This window comes from Oreochromis niloticus, linkage group LG20 (genome assembly GCF_001858045.2).
Source record: "Oreochromis niloticus isolate F11D_XX linkage group LG20, O_niloticus_UMD_NMBU, whole genome shotgun sequence".
Taxonomy (NCBI): domain Eukaryota; kingdom Metazoa; phylum Chordata; class Actinopteri; order Cichliformes; family Cichlidae; genus Oreochromis; species Oreochromis niloticus.
In genome coordinates this window covers 4,862,188-4,882,438 of record NC_031984.2, presented here as the reverse complement: position 1 = coordinate 4,882,438, position 20,251 = coordinate 4,862,188, and the positions used below count along the sequence as shown (strand labels likewise).

Sequence of the window (20,251 nt, the reverse complement as noted above, 5' to 3'; positions counted from 1 at the left end):
TTTATTTTCATAGACCAGAGATTTATTAATTAGAAAACAGTTTTTCGGAATGATTCAAAAGTTTTTCTGTTTAAATGTTTGATTAAAATGTAACAAAGCTGTTAAGTGGAATGAGTTATTTCTGTACCCTGGATTTGACTTTTCCCAGAAATGGGAAGTTGAAAATGATGTGATTTTGACCTCCAAAGGTTTAATGAACAAAGTTGGGAAAGACTTAACCTAGCACCTAGTTAATTTACTTACCTGAAACAGAATAATCAAAAAGATGTGCTGTTTGTTTTTAATGATATTATAGCTAAACTCTTTTGTATATATTTTAAACAGTTAAGTCAGAATGACTGTTTCATATTTATTAACTTAAACATGGGGCACTTTGGGGTGTGAAGACTGTGACTGTGATCAATTATGGTTCACACCAATGTGACCCATAATTGATTAAATGAACGAGATATGTTATCAAATAAGATTTGAAACTGCCAGCTCAAACTATAAACTCACCAGACGAATGTATAGTGAGGTTAAAGTTTAATGAAGATGTAGGGTAATTTTCCCATAGACCTTTACACAACCGGGCTGTTTCTTGCAAGCAGATGAGTCTCCCCCTGCTGGCCAGTAGAAAAATGACAGGTCCTGCACTGTTCTCCCTTTCAACAACCACAGGATACGTTCGTCTTTAGTGGGGACACAAACAGACAGCAGGCGGCAGTGAAGGTCGACTTTACCGACTTTATTTCTGAGTGTGACATGAATCCAAATTTCACCACAGACAGACGAATCATCACAAGCTGAAGTACAGGAACACAACGAGAACGTATTGATCACACAGCTGATGAGCTTTTGCCAAGGTTATCACCACTTTCCACCATCTCTCCATCTTTTCTGACAGAAGGAAGCTCGATTTAATGGCGAACCTGTAACAATGTAGCCACATTACAGTAATGAAGAGTCTAACTACAAGCCCCAGAGACCATTGCAGTAGATTATCAGCCAATCAGAGAGCTTGAGAAAGAAGTTTCTTTTCACAAATTTGATTCAGGTGCATTTTTAGATTTTGGTTCATTGAATGTGCTGGAACAATGCCTGCTGAGGCTCATGGGAAATGTAGTGTTTTAGAGAGATGCACAAACAGAACCGTTTTATCCTTCTTCCATCTGTTTTCCATTTCTCCTCATTTTTACAACAAACAACCTGATAAATTTTCACGAAAGCAGCAGGAACAAATGAAAAAGATGCACAAATAAAAACCTGAATGACAACGTATACTCTCTTCTCTACTCCTCACTCCCTCATGTACTCCAGAATCTGATCAACCAATATTTGTGGGTCGTAGTTCAGAGCAGCTCTCCTCCGGCGCCTACGGCTCCCATGATTCAGTTCCTCTGCGTCGCCCGTTGACGTAGTGTCGATGCGTTTCATCCTCTGCAGCCCGACCACCTGGGGGTGCAGCTTCTCACCTTGCTCCTCTCCATCGTAATCCTCCAGCCTCTTCACCCTGAGGAGGGGAGGGTCGTTGCTAGGCGAAGGGGGAGCCAGGTCGTCAAGAGAACGGCGGGTTCTTCTGTGGGCGGAGCTAACAGGCTCAGGTGCTTTGGCTGACAGGTCCCTCTTCGCTCTGCGACCAGAGGAGGCGACCGAGACACCGTTAGGACCGATGCTGGAGAGTATCCCAGCAACCATCCGCCTAAGGAGGGGATACATGGCCATCTTGAATTTAATATTATTATTATTAATATTATTAAACAAAATAAGTAAGCAATTTACTAATAAATCATATTAAAAAACAACTAATAATTTACATCATAAAATAAAGAGTCGGCGGTTCAGCAGCTGTGGACACATCACATTGGATCAGTAAGTTCAGTTTTACATTTTCTGATAAGTATAAAACTGAAACAAGTCAAATGAAGACACATAATTAATAATAACATTTCTGATATTGGTTCCCAAATCGTCTTCAGGGAAGTCAAAGTGTGCCTTTAGGTTTTTTTTTTTTGCTTTTTGCTTTTATGTGTCACAAAAAAGATTGTAAAACACTAAATACATCCTGTGGATTGTCGCAGTCAGACCCCTGACGTCCTAAAAATAAAAATAAACAATATCTACTAAATTTCATAGAGATTAACATAATTCAGTGCTACATGCATCATGTTTTAAGTTTGTTTTCAAAGTGTGTCTTTTAGCGAGCAATGCAGTTTAGGACCAATCAACCTACAGTAACCCCGCTAGCTACAAGTCTGTGGACTGGACACAAACTTAACTCTGATATCAAACCCTGTTTCCCTGTAAACCTTTGGATGTTCTCAGTAAAGTGTTAATATGTGAATAGAGGAGGACACAAGTATAGATGTCTCTTAAAAAATAATCAAAACATTTCAATATTTTAAGGTGGAAAACTTTTATTCAGAGAAAACTAATTCATTCTGTAATTAATCATTCTGTTTTTAATATATTCTGATTATTTCTAATTTAATAATTAAACACCCAGATACAGTGTACAGATTTTTTTTAAAAAGAGCTCTGTAGAGCTGCAGGTGGAGCGAACTGATCCATTGTTTATCCATTAACAGACTAGTGAGCTCACCTCAGAGTGTCCTGGTCTCGGCTCAGTCCTGATGCGACTCGTCCAGCCTGCTGACGTCTCTCCTGTTTTGCTCTTTCCAGCAGCGTCTGAGCGAGCCGGGGATCCATCCTGAAAAATCATGCTTTATTATTATTGATTACTTTTTCTGTCTCCGACTGATTCTCAGCATGAAACTAAAATTTACCTGTCAAGCAGGGCCTGAGCAAGCTGGGGCTCCACGAGGCCCCACCAGGCGGCCCGGGGCCTCCCCATGCTCATCCCCCTTCCAGTCTCATCATAGTCTGCAGGAGCAGGGCCCTGGAAGTCCCCTGTGGGGCCCTGGTCATCCTCCTCATCCTCCTCCTCCTCGACCACTTCCACGTCACCCGGACCAACCAGTCCTGCGCTCTCTGCCTCGCTCAGTAGGCGGAGCAGAGCTGCCAGGTAGGCTGTGGACACATTTGATTGGTGCATTTAGAAGTCGGTTTTCATTTTTCCTTAGATAAGTATGCTGATGATAAACCGATACGGAAAAACCTTTGCATAGAAGTGATGTAAGGAAAAAAAAGACAAAATAATGTTTTTTTTTACCAATAAATAACTTAATGAAAATTTCTAGAACAAAGTCAGAATGTTTGTTCATATGTAAAACACTAAAAACAAAGTAAGCAAAGTTTCCCCTGAAAAATGAAAATCTCAAGAAAAACAAAAAAAAGGTTTAAAGGATTAAAGTTTCCTAACCTGCTCGCTGCTCCTCCTCCTGCTCCTTCCTCTGGTCTCTCTCCACCAATCGCTGCAGTGCCTGGTCCAAGCCCCTCCCCCTCCAGTCATCTGATTGGTAGTAAAGGTCATTGGCCCTGCCTCCTCCCTGCATGGCAGGATATGACATCATCTGGTCTTCATAAGGCAGCAGGTTAGGGAGGTCTCTGCGCTGGCGTCTGACTCCACCCACTGACACATCCAGGCCATGACCCCCAGCACGAGCTGCAGGTAGAGACTGAGCGAGACAGACCAGAAGTTACAGCTTAGATAAGCTTAAATTTTTGTTCTCAGGGATTAAAAATAAAATCCATCTCATGAAAGAACAGATGCATTCTGTCAGATTTAGCGACTAGCTAATTTCCCTTTGCAGTACCTGAGCAGGTAGATTAAATAAGCTATGAAATACAAATTCATCCGAAAATAGAAGAATTCCCTAAAATTAATCACCACCAACATAAATACTTGACTTTCACTTGAGCTAATTTGAAACTTTGTCCATTATATGTTGCAGATTAATAGCTAATTGCTCAGCTTCTTTGCTCCATATGTGAAAATGTCAACATCATCGGCATACAGCAGAGCACATGGAAGCTGAAAAACAGAGTGCCCGATATTGATCCCTGCAGCACTCCCACTAAGCAAACATGGTTGAAACATTAATGTTATGTCCCCTGCAAAACTGCACCGTAGACAGACAGATCTTGATGTTGTTTCCATGGTTACGGTCCTTTCAGATTGTGTCTTACAAAGCAAGAAATATTGATCAGATTATTGCAAACACAGCTTTTCCTTTGACGTAGCACCACTCTTATCAACTAGCTGTGATCAGAGAGCCACAAAACTTCCACGCCAGCAGGATTAAATATGCATATATACATGTAATCATGTGTTGTGAACTGACTTCTCTCCATGTGCCTGGATGTCAACATTATAAATCTTTGGTGCAGTTGCTTTAAAGTGTTAATCGGTTAGTTAACTCAATATTCATTAGTGCTAAAGGTCAGGAGTTCGATTTCCCTGTGGGTGATTTGCTTTTAATGAGATTCTTACTTAAGAGAGAATAATTACTTTTCATCTTGATTTAACCAATGAGAGGACGATAAAAAAACTCTCCACAAAGTGCTGAAATGTCCACAGAAGGAAGGAAAGGTGTGCAAACAGATGTGACGCAGCAGTTTCTGTTCCTGAGTGTGTGTGAGACCGAGGAGGACTGATACAGTGATGAAAGACAGCAGGGAGGGTTATCGATGAGCTGTCTGAGGCCTCAGGGTGATCAGATTTATATCAAACTCTCAGACCACGGTGATATTAATCAGTGAGCTGCACTTACGGTGACTCAGCAGCAGTGCTGGCTGTATGATTGCACTGAGAAATTATTGTTCTTCTATTTAGTATTCTCATCACAATTAATACTTGAGTTACCACTTAGATGTGCCACTGAGATGGATCTCACCACCACACGTTGCTGTGAAAAGCTCTTTGAGGTGCTTTCAACTAATTATGCTGAAGGCTTTGTGGTAATAATGGTGAACCTAACCTGCTGATTCACAGCTCCATATTTTTCTTCTCATACTCAATTACAGTAGCTTTGCCACCATAATCACCATTCATCTTATACTGGGGATTGGTGCAGTCATTTTAGCTCATTTCCCCTGTGCTTCTATCCAGTTTTCTTCTGATTGGCTGCCCATCCCAAACATCTGTGCTCATAGCCAGAGCTGTGTCTGAGACAGCTATTAGAGATATCCCATATCAGTGGCGTCATTTGGGGAAAAGGCAGAGCATTTAGAGCAGTCTGGAGTCTGAGCTTTTGGCCAGAGCCAGAACTTTTTTCATGCTCTGGCTTCATTATTTCAGAATTTTAACCATGCTTCATACAAACATCCACCATTTATTAAGAAATAAAACATTGTTTAAATCTACTATTTTTTAAAAACGAGAAAAAGATCTGTGCTACATCTCACACAAACATGCTTGTACTGAACACACCATCCAAATTTGGCGATATATTCTGTAGCACCACCTGGTGTTTCCACTCCTCCACCCCTGGCATCAACCTCTAGGCTCCAAGGGGATATTTACTTTTCACTTCCCAGTTCCTGTGCATCTCATATTTTCAGAGAATGATGAGCTAAACGATCACCTCTAATTATACTCTCCTGCTTAAATTTAGCAATTCTTTCTGTCATAAGTGTCTGAGTGAAATGTGTTAACGCTCTTCATTGGGACACAGATATGTTGGCAGATGTGACGTTTAATGCTTAAGTGACAGTTACACATCAGTGCATTTGCGCTGATATAGAGCGACTCATGGGTAAAGTACCTAAAACTGCTCCTCAGTATGAAGAGTCTGAATAGGCTGCGAGCAATCTTTGCTCACGATTAATGGAAGCATGAGAGAAAAATGCTTCAGCAGCTTCTTTCACATGAAAGAAAATGTCGCTTTGACTGTGAGATGATTAAATCTTCCATGCTAGGCGATCGCAGCAGACAGATCCGGGTTCATCCTGCTGCAACAGCTTTAATTTCCAGCTGAGATGTGTCAGAGTTCTGGAACTAACACTGATTTACGATGATAATATGTCTCCGCCTGCAGCAGAGCAGCTTATTCCGGAGAGGAGGAGGGTTGTATCTGTGGCTCTGTGCGATGGTGAGAAAGCGACGTGATGAAGAGATGAAGGAGAAAGAGGTAATGAGCCCTCTGAGGAGAATAACTCTCTGACTCACTGTGGGATCCAGTATTTTCTGCAAACGTTAGAGCAGCTCTGACACGGTGCTCTGGGAGATTAAAACATCAGCATAAAAACCTAAGAAAGAGCTTTACTTTGCTTTCTGTGAAGCACAGAGGGAGAATTTGGTCATTTTTAGCCAAAATGTCCACATTTTCACATCATATCATAATCTTTCACTGTTTTCCAGACTGAACTGTGCACTGTATGAAAAAACACAGGTCCAGCAGACGTGTTATGGATTCTGCTCAGATATTCCACTTTTCATAAGATGATAGCTCATAGGATGGTAAGTTCCCAAAGACGAGGCAGGTGTCCAAATTACACCCTGCTTTATCCTCCCATTTGACACCAATAAATAAGACTTAACTGAGATCATAAACGCACAAGGACAATGTTTACTGAGGTCACAGACCAAAGAAGCAAAGGTCCAATTTCACATATACTTAATACAACCAGTCTGGGGTTTGAGACCTGAAGAGTCTCCCCCTGCTGGCCACTGGAAAGAATGCAGGTTTAAGACACTTGCATCCATTTTTCAGATCCTGAATCCACAATCATCTGAAGTGCTTCCAAAGTTAAAGAGCAAAATAATTCCATGTTAGGTGGCTGCAGGGGCGCCAGGAGAGTCTACAGTTCAAATCCACAATCCGATGATCCAATGAAAATACACCGTCTCTGTGAGCCGACCGAGGTCACATTTTTATTTGCTGTTTATTTTTATTCTGACCTGCTGGTTTGTTAGGTTTACCTGGTTAGAATTACAAAGAAGACCATGGTTTGGGTTAAAATAGGATTAGACGTTTTTTCAGCGGTCAGGTTTCTCGGTTGCCTGGATACCTGACACATGACCCTTAAAAAGAAAGTCATATTTCTAGTGAGATACATTTGTTTCAGACTTATTCTCTGTCTGTCTGTGGTACTCATCGTGACTGTGAAAGTCACCTTGCTCCTCATGGAACAGCGAAGCAACCAAGAAACCTGAGCTCTGAAAAAATCATCATGTTTTTCATATTTCTGTGGCGCTACAGTGAGAAGGAAGGAGCTTTTAATGGGAGAGGAGCAAAAAGATCTTGTTTCAGACAGGATGAACTGATGGGCAGCATAAAGACCCGGTAAAAAGGATTAATTTGAACTGAATCATGCAGATGTGAGGGGTCTCAGCAGAAGTAAGGTTAAGCAGTACGTGTTGTTTTCAGTTGTTACCAAGTAGTAGTTACATAGTAGCTACGTATCTATAACGTTACTGATGTTGATCAACTTCCTGGTGGCTTTTTGGAGAGTGTGTCGCCAAAGCCTCTGTGCTGGTTGAATTTCCACAACCTGTGTAGCCAAACAGTATAAACGTACACCATAATGGGACCATAAGTCCCACAAAAGTTAACAGCGCATGACATTGTGCACAGTTCGAACGCCATTGGGCTAGACCAGTAAAGAGAATGGCAGCACTTTATCATAAGCATGAAAAGGTCAGATTGAAAAAGGGCACATAAAAGCAGAGAACTGACGGTTTGCTCAGGGTGTTCTTTGTATACAACATTTGTTCTCTAAGCTAAAGGAGCACCAAAAGCATGGACATGAACAAGAACAGCCCACATTGTAAGCTGTTCCATACGTGTTTTACACTCCCCCCGTGTGACAGCACACAGCTGCTTATCACCTACAGACCGCCACGCCAGGATCTGTCGGTGAGTCTTTAAAACATGTTTAAAAATTAAAGTCCAGGATGATGATGTCAGTGTCTAAACCTCGGTAACAAAGTGAGCACTGTGTGCAGTACAGGTGCAGTTGTGTTGTTGTGCACGTACTGAATAAAGATTACATAACTTTATTGTCACAGCGCCGTGAGACCAGATACAAATTTTCCCTCAGAGACAATAAAGCTCATCTCTATTATCGCTCAGTCATTTAGGTCTGTATGCTCAGGGAAGCGAACCCTGTCCTCACAAATAATGAACAGCAGTGCACACACGCACGCACGCAGCCCAGTCATTATGTGTCAGGAGACCTGCTGTATCCTGTGTAATCTACGGCCGTGTTGCTGTGGGTAACCGTCTCCTGTCGCTATGGTGACAGCAGCTGAAACGAAATGTTCCTCCCTACACAGCAGCTGCCCACACGCACACACACACACACACACACACACACACACACACACACACACACACACATTCACACACAAAAACAGACTCATGATTGTTCTGCTATCTTTGAGAGGACCCACAGTGAAATGATGCATCTGAAGGTCCAAACACAGACCCTGGACCTGGTTCTGACCTGGTTCTGGTTCTCTCTGAACATCTAAAACTCGGTTTGATCTTCACATAAATGCCGCAGCCTCACAACATCTCAGCTTCTCTGCACTGATTTCTCTCACCAGTTAATCAATACCTAATCAATGAAATCGAAAACAGAAGACAGGTACACATACAGATGTGTGTGTGTGTGTGTGTGTGTGTGCTGACAGGTAGAAGATAAACAGCAGTGACATCGTTTTGCATCAGTGTCAGGTTACTGTGATGATGCATCACCGTGGAGATGAATGGATGGATAAACACACATGCGACACATATGTAAACATGCTCTCTCTGTCTGTATGCGTGTGTGCTGTCGGTGGGACTCGTCCTTACCTGAGCGGTGTGGATCAGAGCAGTGCTGAGCAGCAGGAGGCCGAGAGACGCCATGCTACAGGCCAAGCACACACACAAACACACACTGAGGCAGGATGCAGACACTCCTCTGATAACAGGGAGGAGGGGGGGAGGGAACAGAGAGAGGGAGGAGCGATGACTCAGGAGAGAAGGCGAGAGGAGAAAGGAAAGAGAAGGAGGAGACAGGGAGGGATTTTGAGATGGAATAAGATAATAACAGAAGACGGGACAAAATAGGAGGTGATGAGAAATGGAGGAACTAAGAATTATGGGAGTGAATAAGGTGGAAGATACAGACATAAAAATAATTTAAGGACATAAGGAAGGAGTTAAGAAGACACAGAAAGCGATAAGTTCATAAAAGGGGATAAGTTTGGCTGTAAGGGCATAAGGAGGTAGATGTGGACACAAGGGAATAAAATAAGGGAATAAAATTTCAGAAATGAGACAAGGGAACAACGAAGGAGAAAACTAATGTAAAAAGTGTAAATAAATGAGATAAGGAAGGTAATAAGAAATGGGACAAGTAAGAAGATCAGTACATAAGGGAATGCAAGAAATAGGATACAAGGAAAAAAGAGAGGATTTCAGGAATTTAAGGAATAGTGTGGAAGAAGTAGTTACAGAGATAAGGAATTAAATAAACAAGGAGTTAAGGAACAGGTAATATAAGAACCAAAGCAAAGAAGTATGTATTTCCATAACAAGGAGAGAAGGACATATGGAAGTTGCTAAGGATGAAGAGAAGGACACAACAGACTAAACAGAAGAACCAAAAGAGGCACCGATGGAGACGAGAAGACTGACCACACACTGATTATGAGATGCTAAACGACACTTTTCAGTAAAACAAGAAGCAGAAAAAGAAGAGGAAGCATCACTTTTGTTTCCAGAAACATTTGATTGGCTGACAGAACAAATTAAAACAAATTAAAACAAATGTAATAGAAAAGCAGCAGCAACACTCCAAAACAGCTCGCTGACAGAAACATCCATCCGAAGATTTATAGCCAATAACTGAGATCCTGTCAAGGGGGCAGAAAGCCACGGAGGAAGCTTTTAACAGAAACACTTCCTGCTCCAGGTTTTTATGGCACAATCTTCGTCCTTTTTACAGCTGCCCTCACGTCCTCCTCTAATAATCCTCTGAAATTCCAGATTCACTGACTTTCCGCCATTAGTTCTCCTCTCTCATTTTCTTCAATCTTGAGCTCATCATAGTATTCCTTACAGCCTCTCAGCTCACTCTATTCACTTCCATCTCTATCCTTAACCACTCTAACCTGGTGCACATCCTTTGCAGCTCAATCTCTACACCTCCATGACTTTCCTGTACTTCCTCATTTCACCACCAAGTCTTCCTGCCTTCTTGCATACACCAAGCACCTTCTTGGAAGTTTCTCTCACCACATCAGCTGTACTTTCTCAGTTATCTAGTAACTCGTCACTAACACTCAGTCTTTTCCCTGAACTGTTCCCAATTTCTTCCTTCTTCAGCGTTCATCATTTAACCCTTGTCTCTGCCTTCACTCTCCTTTTCTTCTTGATGATGATGACCTCATTACCTCTGTTCCTTTAACCCTTTCTCTACCACTTCATCCAGTTACTCCAGAATTCCTCTCTTTCAACATTACCCATTCGACTTCCAGCAACAACATGTAAAATCCCTGCTCTCACCTTTCTTTCTCTCTCACTGCCTCCTAACATGCCATCCCCCTTTCCTCTTTCCTTTGTCTTTGGCTAACAGCAGCACAGTTTTCATTGACACCCTGTAGGCCAACAGCGCCAAAGGCATTTGTTGCCAGCCTGGGCTTGACCAATCTTGTATGCAAGTCTGATTTTTGAGGGTCAGCCTGTCCATGCCACTAAAAAAAACAAAGAACAAAAAATATTTCTCCTCTCCTCTGGGTGCTAAGACTTGTAGATGGCTTCAGTTTGTGATCCATTCTCCTCCACTTAAACCCAAACTGCATTAGTAGGAGTAAGCAAGATGATGACTCGTTTGACTTGGCAAAGACTTTTTGCCAGATGCTCTAGTGGGTGCGGCACTATGGCGTTTGGCCAGGTTTCAAACTACATTCTCTTCTCAAAATGATTCCTCTCATTTAATCATAATAGTTGACATTTGGCTTGGACATTTTCTACTGACAGCCACATCATTCCACATATGAACAAAACACATACAATATCCCAAATCCCCGTCGCCGCTTTAAACAAAATCATCCATTCTTCCGAAAAACACTCGTTGTAAACACATGAACCGCACCACCCAGCGCTCTGAGGCGGATGCTCTGATCCCCTCTGGATCATCGACCTCTGGGCCACTCTCACTTCCTCCTTGTAGAGACCACCTTAAACTCAGATTCATTCTTTGAACTTTTGTTGAAAATAAGTTTAAAACTCAAAAATGACAACCAGAGAAGAGCAGAGTTCATAACAGATCAGTTTATTGAACTTCCACAAACAGCTGACTCAACAAAGAGAGCGTAAAAGCTCCTGCTGGTCTTTACCAAACCATTCCCGACTTTGTTTTTAACCGTGTCAAACTTTATTTTATGACACCATTAAAACTCATTCCTGACTTCTTGATTACATTATTTCTGGATCCATCCTTATACCGTTTAAAAACATATTTTAAACTGTGCACAAAACAAATGCAATGTGTTGGTTACAAAGCATAAATGCTCTTGGAAAAGTCTAGTATGATTGGCAGTGAGTTCATGTTCATATATGATTCTGTAACCATATAGACTGCAGATACATTCAGATAATAAGCAGGCAGAACACTTAAAGCCATTATCATATAGATATACACCATATAGCAGGTCATATAACAGTGGATAGGGCAGATTAGTACTAAATAAGAAGTAGTTCAGTATGTATTATATATTTGTTCAAAGTGATATCTATTCAATACAACTGATTAATGTGTATAAGTCCTATCAGCACTGTCACTGGTTACAGGTTACTATGTGTTATGGATGTCTTGGTGGTTAGCTTTTATTAATCATTTATACATCAGTTCGTTATAGTGAACATCTAAACCTCTTTTCCATCATCGATCTCCACGGAGTGTTGCATTGTGGGTAGATTGCAGGTGGCTCACTGTTGGCTTGTTACGACGCTTCCTGTGACAGAAACACAAACTGGAGACATTTTCTCATATAAGAGCTACTTCTCAAATTATCATGATCTAAAAACACAATTTAAAGTTTTAATGTTTTGTGTCAGGGAATAAAAAAAAAGCATCATTCTGCAAAAAAAGATTAAATATTTTACATCAGCATGATTTGAATGAATATATATTTATTCAAGAATACACACCCCACGAAGACGATACTAGGCATATTTAACTGGAGTTGCACGTGTACAGTCTGTGGATGCAGACTGTACTGCAGACTGTACAGACTGTTGCTAACCTACTCTGCTAGCTAGTTGATATCTGCACTCCACCTTTTAGTTCAAACATGAAAACTTCTGGTTCCAAACAGCAGACAGGATAAGACTAAAATCTTAAAATCAAGTTTTATTCTTTTAGTGCTACAGCGCCCCCTGCTGTGTGGATGCTCTAGTCCGTGTTTTTTTTTTTTTTTTGTTTAACAAGAAACAAGTTACTGATTAATCAAGAAGAAATGAATTCAAAGTACTATACTCTATATAGTGCCACATATAAAATATACTAAACATACTTCACTGACTCACCTTCTTCCTCACAGCTCACATGTGATTGGAGAAGGAAGTCGGCGCCCCCTGCTGGTTGGAGCCCTGACTGTACTGCACGTCCTGGAGGAGACAAGAAAACAAAACAAAAACCAGGACATATTCAGCCTGTAACTAATCATTATTTTTATTAGTTCGGTTTATCTACTTAACTAAAGGCTGGAACAATTAAATGTTTGGATTTCGGGCAAGTCATCAGGAGCTAAAATAAAACATGCAGAGCGACCCCTTGTGGCAAGAAAGCAGTCAAAGGTAGCTAGGTAATCAATCTCTGATTCGCTAGCATCACATCATCTAGTCACCGACCTTCAGTTGTTGTTGTTTCCTGAGCATTAGCTCACAAATGTCTTCTCACCTGGGTATATCCCTCCTGGCTGCAGTCAGGTGGGTAGCCTGCCTGTTTGCTGGTGTATGGTTCTTGTTCGCTGGCCCCCTGCTTGACGTGGGCATCAGGTGCAGCAGGTTTCTCCTGAGGAGGCGGAGCCAACACGGAGTCAGCGATGATGCCCGTCTCCCTATAGATGAACCAGAGGTTTCCCGCCCACAGGACCAGGTTAATGAAACCAAATGCCTGAGACGGGAGACAGTGAAGGTCAACCCTGGAGTCTCTGTTTAGATGTAGATTCAAAACTTTATCAACACAGAATAGAAGAATAGAATAGAAAAACCTTTTATTGTCATTGTACAAGCACAATGAAATTGTGGGACATTATGAAACATCTTAATGAAGAATGTTCCAAAGTTCTCAAATTCAAATTTAGGCAGATTTTTGTTCCTAGAGTTGCAGTTTCTCTAATGGCCAGTTGAAGCCCACTCCAGAAACTAGTCGATCCCAACAGACTTCCATGTTAAAACACGCTGTAGAAAATATCACGTTTACAAAAGGGTTTAGTTTCCATAGCCAGTTTCACCTTTTATAAATGTTACTGGGGAGGAGTTGAAGAGAAGTATAATTGTTTTAAGTTATATCATGGCTTCAAAGTATGAATGATCTGGACTGAGGCCACACTGAGTGACAGGTAGGAGCACCTGTTCTTCAGTGTGTGGTCGCATTAAAAGACAAATTGTGTGCTCGAATCAAATGCGGTGAATACAGACACTCAAATGTTTTTGGATGCACAGATATTTGTGCCTCAAAGCTCCTTTCTTTAGTACAAACACTAGCTGAAATAAGTAAATGTGACATATTTTCAGAGATTAGTCTTATTATGTCACAGTCATCGTTACCAGCTACTCTGCTGTGATGTAGCGCAGGTTTTGCCATGTCAGCATATTTTCTTGCTATGCACCCTGGACATGGAGTAATTTACAGGTCTGTCTACCTGACACCAAGCCATCTCACTTTTTCTGTCTCTTTATAATAGTGAAGCAGAATCGTACACAAATGTCAGCAATAAGCTTGTCCTTCATTTGTGATTGTCGGTGGCATCAGGAGAATGTAAGGAGGGTGTGTCAGAGGATCTCTGCTGATCAGTTTACATCGGTTTTGGCAGTGTGTGCAGGGAAAGCTTGATCCTCATTTTTCAACCATTACTGTGATAGTTATGATATTTTCAGTGCAATAATCGCAGTTTAGTTAATGAATTACATTTGAAAATTGTGGCTTCTTTGTTTTGGATGTTTCTCAGTAATATTCTGTGTTTTACTGGTCAGTACTAACTCTCCAGTATTGGCACCAGTAAGTTCTGAGTTTCCCCGTGCTATGATGACGATCAGAGCTGTGCTCAGGCCCAGTGAAAATCTTACCACAGAGGTGTTCAATCCAGACATAACCGGGTCGTGGACTTCACGACATCGGTTCTCATCCTCTTTACAGGCGGGGATCATAGTGATGACTTCATCCGGGTTGGTCGCAGTCTTTACGTCGGACAGACCTCTGGCCCAGGCTGCCGAACTCACCAGCCACATGAAGGCAAACACTCCGGTGACTCCCAGGTCCTGAAACGGCACAAAGACAGAGTTAGGCAGGTTTTTCAGAGGACAGCTGGGAAGTCAGGTGGCTGTACTTACGATCAGTGGGCCCTTGTTGTTCTCCATGTACTTGTCAAAGAAGAAGATATAAATGCTGAGAGCTGCCGTAGAGTACAGGAAGGCGAAGACGCCGATGGTGACAAAGAATTCGGCCGAGGAGGAGTAGTCACCAACCAGGAAAATGGGTTCTTTATTCTCAGACTTACAGGTGGGGGCGTCAAAATACTCCTGGTGGAGTCTGACAGAGGAGTTTAAAGTTTCCCTGTTAGTGAAGGTGATCTTTCACCGAAGTGATAGCAAATAACTAACACGCAGATAATAACTTCAGAGCTTTGATGTTCAGAAATGCCCAAATGAGCCCAAAACACCTCAAAGCTTTAAGAACCACTAAAGAGACCAAAAAAACACCCAGGAGGGGTGAGTGATATCATTGAAATGAACCAGGATAGTGCTGCATCCTCTAAATTCTATTCGAAAGACGTTTAAATAGGTCAAAGTTAGTTTCACAGAGTTTGTTTTGTTCTGACCTGAAGGGATACTCAAACTCCACCTCTATACTCAGGTCGCTCTGCACCCAGCTCTTGCACTCCACCGCAATCTTGAACATACCGGAATAACTGCCACAGGTGGAGAAGGCAAAGATGGCGAAGAACTGGAAGAAAGAGCAACAACACATCACAAGTTGTGGAAACAGCTGACCGTCAGAGCAGGCTCAGGTGACCCTGAACTGCAGTAGGCCTCTGCATTTCATTTTTACTTTTGCACTAAAAGCAGGACTGGTGGCTTTATTTTAAACGTGTTAAAATAATATAACAAAGAAAGAAAAAAAACATAAGAAAAACAAAACAATCATGATAACATGTTCAAAAAGGAGGAGAAAGACACATAAGCTTAATCCCACTGCAAAACGTTCTGTGTTTTTATTGGAATACTTACTTTCCGATAATAATTAAAAATTAAAAATAATTAAAATGACTACAACTAACTTTAACATTTTCAAACCATAAACGTATAAATAAAATGCACTCAAAACTACAATCACTGATGCACGGATTGTAGGCGTGCTCACTGAAGGAACAATGCCATTAAAGCCTCTTCATTTTAGCCTGTTGTTTTTTCCATTTTGTCTATTGTGTCTTCAGTTCATAATAACACGTTGGATCAGAGTGTCACCCAGGGCTTTTGTACTTTTGACAAATTAATTCAGCTCCTACAGTGTAAAAGAAAACCTCTGGCAACGCGACAAATTAAAATCTGAATGCCGAAGAATCTCTGACATTATTGTGACAATTGGCCTTTTAGCAGTTGGTGCAAAAATCCAAACTTTAGTTAGTCAAACTTTACTTTGGAATTTTCTTGTAGATTCAACTAAAGAAACTGGAACAAACTTGTTTTTTGGACAAGCTGCAAGCATCAAACTGCCTAAAGATACAATTAAAATTAGCTCTTTACTAAGTTTTGTGCTACGTATAGATACAACACTGATTCATCCCTTGTGTTGAGTGCATTTGTATGCTTGAATGATTCATATGTATGTGTTAATTGGGGTGGCTGTAGCTTAGGCGGTAGAGCAGGTCACCTACTGATTGGAAGGTTGGTGGTCCCTAGTCTGCATGCCAAATATCTTTGAGCAAGATACTAACCCCAAATTGCTCTCCGATGCATCCATCGGAGTGTGAATGTTAGTTAGAAAGCACTAAGAAAATGTGCTTGTGTGAATGCACAAGTTGTGTAAAGCACTTTGAGTGCTCAGAAGAGTACAAAAGCGCTATATAAGAACCAGTCCATTTACCATTTAATTAGTTTAAAACAAACAAAAACATCCCTCTAAAAATGATCAGGTAAGGGGAAACAATGCGATGTTCAAAGAAAAACGGGAGAGGCCGGGAGAACTACTTTGGCTCCAAGAAATGTGGGGTGGCCCAAGACTTTTGCACAGCAATGTACTTCTTTAATATGATGCAGCTTATAAAGGCTGTACTGTAGTTTGGATGTCTCCTTTTATCCTGTCTTCCTTCTCTCACACCAGCCGGTTGTGGCAGATGGCCCCGCCTCAGAGGTTTCTTCCTGTTAAAATGGAGTTTTTCCTTCCCACTGTCACCAAAGTGCTTGCTCATAGGGGGTCATATGATTGCTGGGATTTTCTCTGTATGTATTATTGTAGGGTCTACCTCTCAATATAAAGCGCCTTCAGGCGACTGTTGTTGTGATTTATATAAATAAAATTGAATTGAATCCTCCTTATTTACAGTTTATAAAGAATTTAGACGAAAAAGAGTCCAATTAAAAAACACTGGTACCAGGAAGAACGACAGAGTCTGCAAAAAGACATCAGCGCACCATTTTAAGTTATTAAGTTAAATTATTTAAAATACTGTCAGGTTTTGACCCTTTTCTGAAATAACTTAAATTTATATAAAGTTATCTGAATCTGCAGTGAACCGGTGTCTTTTCCACAGAGGAAGAGTAAGAAAACGTTTAAAGCCACCACCCGCTCCCTACAGCGCCCCCTGCTGTGTGCTGGAATCTACAGTTTCTGTGTAACAAGTAAGCTCGCTCATTAAAACCTGTATCAAAAAAGCGGCGTTCAGAATTCTACAACAAACTAAAAATATATTGATATAAACCATAAAAGTGTCTTTCGTGTGTGTGTCCAAAGTCCTGCGTTATGCAGATGTGCATAAACTCTTCATATGATGATACTCGTGTTTTCCAGTATGGTGAATCATTAAACTCTGCCTGTGATGTTTCCGAGCTCTAAACAGGAACATGAACTCAGTTACACAGTGCATCCGTGCTGTGGTTGCAGTTTTTGTGGTGCAGCTGTTGATCTGATGGACTCACCCATTCTAGGACCTTAATGAAGCCCAGAGGAACCTTCAGCACCCCAAACCGACCTCGGGCCACCAGCTGCAGACAGACAGATAAAAAAAGACACGCAGCAGGTAAAATATTTTAATTTTAGCAGTATGGTGAAACACAGAAAGACTAATGACCCACTGTTCACGTGCACTTTTATTCAGGGACATCAGATTATCAGAGTCAATAACAAAAATGACAAAAACAAAACACATTTTTCTGAACACTCTCAGTTAGTTCATTGAAACTCTTTTGGTTTTCAAGACCCAGCATCTGTTTAGATTACAGTTGTTGGTTTAAAATGATAAACTTGCTCCAGCTGGGCACCTCTAGACTCAGCTTTAGATCCAATTAAAAGAATAAAAAGGGATGGTAGTGGCCAGGTGATGAGTGGTGCCTGGTTTCCTCCAGACAGTTCAATCTTTGGCAGACCACAGAGTTTTGTTTCTCATGGTCTGGGAGTCCTTCAGGTGCATTTTGACAAACTCCAGGTGGGCTGTCATGTGACTTTCATTGACGAGTGGCTTCCAGCTGCCCACTCGATCATACAGGGCTGATTGGTGGAGTGCTGCAGAAATTTTTGTCCTTCTGGAAGGTTCTCCTCTCTCCACAGAGCACTGCAGGAGCTCTGTTTGAGGGACCATCCCTCCCTGACTAATGTCCTTCTACCCTGATCACTAAAATTGGCCTTGATAAGAGACACCATAGGAGGGAGAGTCCTTCTTCTTATGGTTCCAGATTTCTTCTATATACAGATGATGTAGACTTCTGTGCTCTTTGGGACCTTCAATGCTGCAGAAAGAACCCTTAGCACAAATCATAGGGTTTGTGCACATACGCAAAGTATATAGTGTAAATATAGATTAAATATGGTGTAAATGAGGTGCAGGGCCACCAGACCTAAAATTTTGGGTTGAATATAATTGAGTATTAATTCCAGTCTAAATATCATTCAGTGCATATTTGTCATAAAAACCAAACACAGCGACAATGAACCCTATGAAGCAAAGGTGTAACTCAAAGAGCAGGTGGGGGTGGATGGGGTGGATGGCGGGAGCCACCAGCTTCTACATATATCACAACACACACATCACAGTATGAGTACCTAGTATTCTGACCCTGCTCTCTTTTCTCCTAACTTCTCTATAAGGCACAAAAACAAATTGTTGCACAGTTGACGTCAGCAGCTCATGGTCATTCTGCACAAATGACCGGGAGCGAGGTCAGAAAGTACCGGTAATGTGCCCCCCAGCATCCATCTAAACTGTTCAGAAAAGCCTCAATTTTAACCAGCGTAGTGTGAAATGACGAAGAACCACCTGCAGCTAAAATTCAGTTCATAAGGAAATTCATTCAGTTCATCTGTACTGCATAAATAATGTTAGGCTTTGGTCACCAAGAGAAAACCGTGACTTAAACACATACTGGACTTCTTGTAAGGTGCCCACTTTACTACCACCTTAGGAATATGAACATCCAGTGTGACGCAGAGGATGGCCTCCATTAATAGTCACTGTGACTGTGCTGCTTGGACATTCGGGTTGGTTGGTTGGACGTAATGAGTTTCTGTCGCCTTTCCATAAGCTTAAAGTGGCCTGGTCATTCTCCTCTGACCTCTGCCATCATCAAGGCTTTTTACCACAGTGAACCGCCTCTCACTGGATGTTTTCTCCCTTTTTTTGGACCGTTGTCTGTAAACCTTAGAAATGTCCGTGTGTCAAAGTACCAGCAGATCCGCAATTTCTGAAATACCAACGTGGCTCACAACAACAACCATGCAACGCTCAAAGTCACTGAAATCACCTCTCAGAGTGGATTTTTTTAAACTTCAGCTTAGTTTTATTGTCTGAAAAAGTTTAATTTTAATTTAGTTTTTATTTGTTTCAATGTCAGTTTTAGTTTGTTTTTTTTGGTTTTTTTTAGATACATGATTTGGTTGTGCTGCAGGAAGTAATTGATTGTGTGCGGGAATGGGAGGGGGCTCTTGTTGTTGTTGTTCGGGAGCTGGAGAGTGAGTTGTACCGGAGGACAGTCCTCGGGATTAACGGCCCGTTTATCTGTACCTCCTCAATTAACCGTGGTGAGAACAAACCGTCTGGTGCTTGAGAGCTTGCGAACGTTTATATATATATGTATATATATATATATATATATATATAAGCACAGCATGAAAGATGGGAGCTTAATTGCGCATCACCGCGGTCAACGATCCAGCTTGCAATTGTTTACCTTGAAAGCTTCAGCAAAATCCTGAATGCATCATTAAATCACACCTTAAGCTTTTTCGCGTTTGCTGTACTTAATAATTTATGATGATCAATTTGGATAAAAGCTTTTGATTATTAGAAGAAACAAATATAACCGTGTTTTGTCTGTTCGTTTACACGAAGTCTCGAATCAGTGCCTTTGAAAGAAAATCAGGTTAAAAAAACAGAAAAAGGTCGTTATATCTTTCATCGTTTTATTTTCTTCCTGTCATGCCCAAGTGGGCACATTTCCGTCTTGAACGCAGCTCCTTTCTTCCGTCGTGTAGTTTTACCAGTAATCCAGTTTTTTGTTTCCATAAATGAGCACACTGACCGTATTCACTGCTTTCTCCAGATCCCTGGTGTCGGATAATGGGCTTTTCCATTGGTTTGGCTTCGGAGCGACTCCTTGGGTGTTGGTTTTCGGTGCAACCATGCTGTATCATTAGTCGGTGTAGTTCTCCAGTATGCGGGATGTAATGTGGGTGTGGCCGTCTTCGGGAATTGATGCTGGATCCAGTGCGCCCCCCCCCCCCCCAACAGTTCTGTGTTTTTGCAAGCGTTTATCAGAGTTTTCCTTTTTTTCAGATTTTTTCTGTGATACAGTGATACTGCTCAGCAGGGGCGTTTCTAGGATCACACTTTTCAATCATAATGTGCCGCGCAGTTAACATTAATGGACGGTTCCGTTTTCAAACATATTCTGCCTTTTCTCACTAACCTCACATTACAGTGTTACTTTAAAAATCAGCT

The 20,251-nt window shown here is 41.4% G+C and overlaps 2 protein-coding genes across 3 annotated transcripts; both read right to left on the bottom strand.

Annotated features, from left to right (window-relative positions):
• Positions 1–706: 706 nt before the first annotated feature.
• pcsk1nl (proprotein convertase subtilisin/kexin type 1 inhibitor, like) lies at positions 707–8,838 on the bottom strand. Its single transcript, XM_005462469.4, has 5 exons — positions 8,682–8,838; positions 3,302–3,557; positions 2,766–3,009; positions 2,582–2,689; positions 707–1,681 (listed from the first exon to the last, which is right to left on the bottom strand). The coding sequence occupies exons 1-5, from the start codon at positions 8,733–8,735 to the stop codon at positions 1,279–1,281; spliced, it is 1,065 nt and encodes a 354-aa protein (XP_005462526.1). The 5' UTR covers positions 8,736–8,838; the 3' UTR covers positions 707–1,278.
• A 2,290-nt stretch (positions 8,839–11,128) lies between these two features.
• Positions 11,129–20,030, bottom strand: LOC100706597 (synaptophysin). Of its 2 annotated transcripts, none has more exons than XM_005462470.4 (8): positions 19,833–20,030; positions 17,238–17,303; positions 14,921–15,045; positions 14,433–14,631; positions 14,169–14,360; positions 12,778–12,993; positions 12,405–12,485; positions 11,129–11,848 (listed from the first exon to the last, which is right to left on the bottom strand). In XM_005462470.4, the coding sequence occupies exons 1-7, from the start codon at positions 19,932–19,934 to the stop codon at positions 12,420–12,422; spliced, it is 966 nt and encodes a 321-aa protein (XP_005462527.1). In that variant the 5' UTR covers positions 19,935–20,030; the 3' UTR covers positions 11,129–11,848; positions 12,405–12,419. The 2 variants fall into 2 exon arrangements, with proteins under 2 accessions (XP_005462527.1, XP_003457685.1); XM_003457637.5 differs by having other exon boundaries at positions 11,129–11,830.
• Positions 20,031–20,251: the final 221 nt, after the last annotated feature.